Here is a 5,293-nt window from a genome sequence, read left to right as displayed (position 1 = left end):
TTAACAACAGTTGGAGTGCCCTTGCATTGCAATGGGTGGGGTGATAGGCTCTTCCATACCCAATATAACCGTCTATGGTGTAGCCAGTTTTAAGAGAAATGTTTAACAAGCCTGGCTTCTGTTGAAAACCAGGCTAGAGTCATCCTCCTTACATTTCCTCATTATTGGGTTGTTAGCATAACATTAACTATTTTAAGAACCCAGATTTCTTTTTATTTTGATCAAAATGACATCCTTAGGGAGGAATCCTGTAGTTTTTATTTAACCCATTTGTGGCCTCATGAGGAGGATGGAACAATTAGTGATATCCGAATCACTGGGGAACTGTCCAAACCAGATTTCTCCTGCAGAGCCTCAAAGAGCAGTCAGGGCTCGGCCAGCGTGGCTCAGTAGTTGAGCGTTGACCTATGAACCAGAAGGTCACGGTTCAATTCCCGGTCAGGGCACATGCCCGGGTTGCGGGCTCGATCCCCAATGTGGGGCGTGCAGGAGGCAGCTAATCAATGATTCTCTGTCATCATTGATGTTTCTCTCCCCGCCCCCCGCCCCATCTCAGAAATCAATTAAAAAAAAAAGCAGGGTGGCAATACTGTGTGAGACTTAGGGTCCAGCCTGTGCCTGGGAGGCGGGACGGAGCTGCATTAACCATAGGTTGCTTGCTTACAGGGAGAATGCTGGAGAACCGGACTCCTGGAGCAGTTTGTCCTATGAAATACCCTGTGGGGACTGTTCTGTGAGGCATCACCGGGAGCTGGATGTCTACACACTCACCTCAGAGTCCCGGGCACACCGTGAACCCCCACTTCCCGCAGACAGCTGCACTGGGCACATTTTTAAACTTATGAACATCCAACAGCAGCTAATGGTAAGGCAGAAATTTCCATTCGAAGGCCTCTGTACCCTCACTCCTTCCCCCAGTGAACCTTGGCTATATTTAAAACAAAACGCTTCCCTTAAAGATTGCGAAACCTGTAAATAAAGCAATATTCAGTGTTTTAGCAATATTCAGTGTTTCTGCTTATAGATGAGAACTAGCATTGGGTTTGTAGCAGTAGGAGGCTGAGAGAATTTTTTATTGGATTGTGTAGTAATGAAAGATACACAGACACATTGCAGATATAGAAATATGTAACAACCGGAACTACATTTTCCTGGCATGAAAGGAAATTTGTCTGTTTGTCTTTATAAATTTGTTGGTTTAACTTTCTAAAACTAAATGGGCAAAGTAGCTTCTGATATTGTTGCTAAAGAACAAGAACCAGATTTCCTCAGAAAAAAGCCTTTTCACAACTTTTTAAATGAGTGATGATAGTGCTGCTGTATTTGAATCGATAGTTATATGGTACAAAGATCACTAAAAAAAAAAAGATTTTATAATCCACTCAAGGCCTCCAAGATGAAGTTGTTGCCAGACATAAAAACATTACAGACTCCCTGATAGCTTTGATTATGGATAATACGAACGTCATGTGGGTACCGCTCTCCGGCCATAACATCTGAAAGGCTAAGTTTAGATCATTTTTCCACCCAGTTTATTTCAGAGATGATTTGATTTGGAAAAAGCTGGGCAATAATTTCATTTAAGGTCATCTAGGGTCAGCTCAGTGCCAGAAGCTTCTTGGGGAGCAGGCATTACTTCTGAGGCCAGCAGGCCGACGCACTGCATTGGATGCGGAGCTTGCCTCTGCCTTTCCCGATATGAACAGGTGTCATATTATTTTCCTGTGAATGACTGGCTGGAAGTCAGGCTTTCCTGCGGGCTTTTCTTCCTGGGTGAATCAGAGTCCAGCTGAAACTATCAGTTTGCAGGTGTTAAAGCTACCTCAAGGTATGGGAATCGTTGATAAAGAACATGAGACACAGAAACTGTCCGAGGATGCATGTGTTAGGAGCATCTAATGTTTTTTCAAGAAATGCCACTTGTTTCTGCCAGTCTCTGTTCTGAAATGTTTGCCTGTTATTAAATTTAATGAACTGCGTTCGTAATTTTTAGGAAACTGTTATGCTTTCAACAGGAACTGGAAGCAAGCTAATTTTGACTATGCTAAGGAGCATAGCAGAGAAGCTTTTGTTTACGTATTTATTTATTTTATTTTTATTGATTTCAGAGAGGAAGGGAGAGAGAGAAACCAGCTTTTTTTTATCTTGATCAAAATGACATCGTTAGGGAGCAATCCTGTAGTTTTTATTTAACTCATTTGTGGCCTCTCCTGAGGGGGATGGAACAATTAATGAAATCCTGAATCTTTGGGATATCAACCGTGATGAGAGAGAATCATTGATCGGCTGCCTCCTGCAGGCCCCCCACTGGGGATCGAGCCTGAAACCCAGGAAAGTGCCCTGACTGGGAATCGAACCATGACCTCCTGGTTCATAGGTGGATGCTCAACCACTGAGTCACACTGGCTGGGCCCACCTTTTATATTATTGTTTATTTTTATCATTCCATCGGCTATGGAGCTATAAGGGAGAAAAGTGATACCAGGAACAGGAGAAACTTCTCTGTCTTTATTTAGATCAGCTCATCGTGTAGCCTCAGAAGAGCTGGAATGGTAGTCAGTTTTCTCCAACTGGGTTTTTGTTGTGGGTGTCAGTGACATCTTTTCCCATGAACAGTTTTTAAAAAATTTCTTTCATTTCCTCTTAGAAAACAAACCTCAAGCAGATGGACAATCTTATGCCCTTAATGGTGACAGCCCAGGATCCTTCAGGTCTGCTCACTGCCCAAGATGCAGATGGCTCGTTCCTTCCCTGCGCATCAGGGTCCACGGACAGCCCGCAGCCTTCCTCTCCTCCTGCCGGTGCGGAGAGCTCTCCACACGGCCCCGGGATCCCGGCCTCGCAGGTGGAACGTCCCTCTGATTTCTCCAGCGCGGGCAAGGAAGAGAACACAGATTGTTCCTGTAGGAAGAAAAATAAAGGCGTGGAGAGAAAAGAGGAAGAGGCGGAGCCTACCGTGGACTCTGAGACTCGGTCTAATCCCCAAAGCTGCCTTCAGAGCATGTCTGATTGTGGGGAGAAGGGGACAGAAGGCATTCCACCCTGTGAAATCGGAAGTGAAGAAACTCAAGCAAAATCGGCCACAGCGGCCACAGCCCAGGGGTCTCTGAGCAGTGGGGGTGCTGCCCTGCCGGGAGTCACACTCATGGAGTCAGGCCCGGCCCCGCATTTCCCTGCAGGTGAACAGGAAAGCAGGTCAACAGGAGATGCTGGTGTCCCAGAGACCGCAGAGGGAACGGAGCGTGGTCTCAGGAACCCAGATGCCACCACCCAGAAGAAGGTGCTCGAAGCCGGGGAAAGGACAAAGGAAAGACTGGAGAACTCTCATGTCGGTGCAGCTGGAGCCTCTCACGTCAAAGACACCAGGCAGCCTGTGGATAAAGCCATGGTTCCAAACTGCGTGTCTGCCACCAGCTCCCTGGACGGTGAGACGCCTGCTGAGTTGGTACTTGTAGTGAGTAATGGAGGAGCCCCTATTGAAAAAACTGCCGAAACAGAAACTTCCAGACGTTGTGACGCGAGTGCTGGTGATCAGAGCCCTGCCAGCGTTCCAGCTGCTGCAAATGGCAAGATGGACGCTCCCTTAGCACACACGGGTGGGGCAGTGTCGTCCGCTGATCTACCCTTCCCCCGGCCACAGAATGATGCTTTGCCGAAGGAGAAAGCAGAAACGAATTCACCTCATCTTCAGAGCCAGAACGACAAGCCACCCATCTGCTCTCCACCTGGAGACGACCAACCTCGAGCTGCCCCTGCCAGTGGACAGAGCACAGTGACGTCTAGTGGTGTGCTGGCTGCAGAGCATCGTGATGACACAGTCACCCAGCCTGGAGGCCCGGCCACAGGCCCGCCCCACGCACAGCCTCCGCCCACTGCCGTCTGCCCGGAAGGCCCACAGGCTGAGCCCGTCACCCCTGTCCCTGTAGGAGACACCCAGGAAGATGTGGGTTTTTGTCCCCTTGAAGTTTTGGATAAAGAGGGCCAAACAGGAGGTGTGAACTCACAAACACCTCTCACAAACGCGCTTGAAGTGGAGCTGCCTCCACACGCTGTTTTCCCCAAAGCAGAGCGAGAGCCGGTGCCAGACCGGGCGGTGACATCAGGCAGGACTTTCTCTCCGGCAGGCAGTCCAGGCAGTGAATCAGTAACGAAAGATGACGCACTTTCTCTTGTCCCCTCCCAGAACGAAAAGGGAACAGCAACTCCCCAGCCACATACCGCTACAGACTGTAGAGATGGCGGAGATTGGAGTGATCCAGATAAGCAGCCACTAGAAGACCGTGCAGTAGGCCTGCCCACACCCCCCACTGCCCTGGATCCTCAGCCCAGCATGGGGAACGCCAGTCCTGGAGGATTTGGCGGGGAGCAGGAGGACCCCTGCCTCCCAGCAGCCCCTGAAGTTAGGACCATGGAGGGGGGCACCGACTCTTCCCAGCTACATGTGGCTGAGGCCCCCTTGGCCTCTGATTCCAGTTTGACTGAAGAAGGAAACAGCCCGGTGGTTCCAGAAAGCTCTGCGGCTCATGGACAAGGTGACAGATTTAAAGCAGTGATTTGCTCCTCCACTAAGGAGGACACGCCTCCTTCAGGGGCGCTGCGGGAAGAGCAGGGAACAGACCCTCCGCGACAGGAGTCACCAGGGGTCCAGGGAGAACCTGGCGCAGCTGCCTGTGCCCGGGACAAAGCACTTGAACTCGGTGGTTCCCGGGGCACACCCTCGGCCTGTCTGAATGCAGAAACTAAACACAACCAGGAAGTGGCCCCACCAGCCTCACTGCTGACTGAAGGTGGGGCCGCCCAGAGCCCGGTGTCACCGGGAGCAGGTCTGGCCGCAGACGCGGGCCAGGAAGCCGTGGGTGCGGAGCAGAGCAGCTCACCTCTGCTGCCGGGTCTGTCCCCAGATGCATCTCGGGCTCCTAATTGCAATGGACCTTTTGCTGTGGATGGAGTGACAGACGCTCAAGCCCAGGGAGAGACCGCTGCTTGCGAGGCGAGTGGAAACATGGCATTGGATGTGGCAGTGGGTAACGCGCTCCAAGGAACTGCGGAAGCCAGGGGAACGGCGTTGTCACACAGCGCCCAGGACCCGCCCGTTCCGGAAGTCTTGCTGCGCCAGGAGAACGGGATCCAGGTTTTGCCAGGAGCCTTACCAGACAAAGGTGGGACTGACCTCCAGGCTGCTGCAGCCCCAGAGACGGTGCCTGCTGTTTCGGAGAAAGGGGAGCCGGAGGGAGCCCACCTCAGCTGTCCCCGGGATGCCTCCGAGGAGGCACAGATGAATGACACACGCTCC

General features: G+C 51.3%; 1 protein-coding gene across 1 annotated transcript in view; it reads left to right on the top strand.

Moving 5' to 3' along the window:
* LOC106699517 (A-kinase anchor protein 13-like) overlaps window positions 1-5,293 on the top strand; it is a 93,015-nt gene that overhangs the window by 87,216 nt on the left and 506 nt on the right. The window contains exons 6-7 of the mRNA XM_014468064.2: window positions 667-865; window positions 2,648-5,288. Of these exons, the coding sequence (XP_014323550.1) occupies window positions 667-865; window positions 2,648-5,288 (2,840 nt within the window). The remainder of the gene's footprint in view (window positions 1-666; window positions 866-2,647; window positions 5,289-5,293) is intronic.

The sequence above is a fragment of the Myotis lucifugus genome, unplaced genomic scaffold (genome assembly GCF_000147115.1).
Source record: "Myotis lucifugus unplaced genomic scaffold, Myoluc2.0 scaffold_425, whole genome shotgun sequence".
NCBI lineage: Eukaryota > Metazoa > Chordata > Mammalia > Chiroptera > Vespertilionidae > Myotis > Myotis lucifugus.
This window is presented reverse-complemented; position numbering and strand designations above follow the sequence as displayed.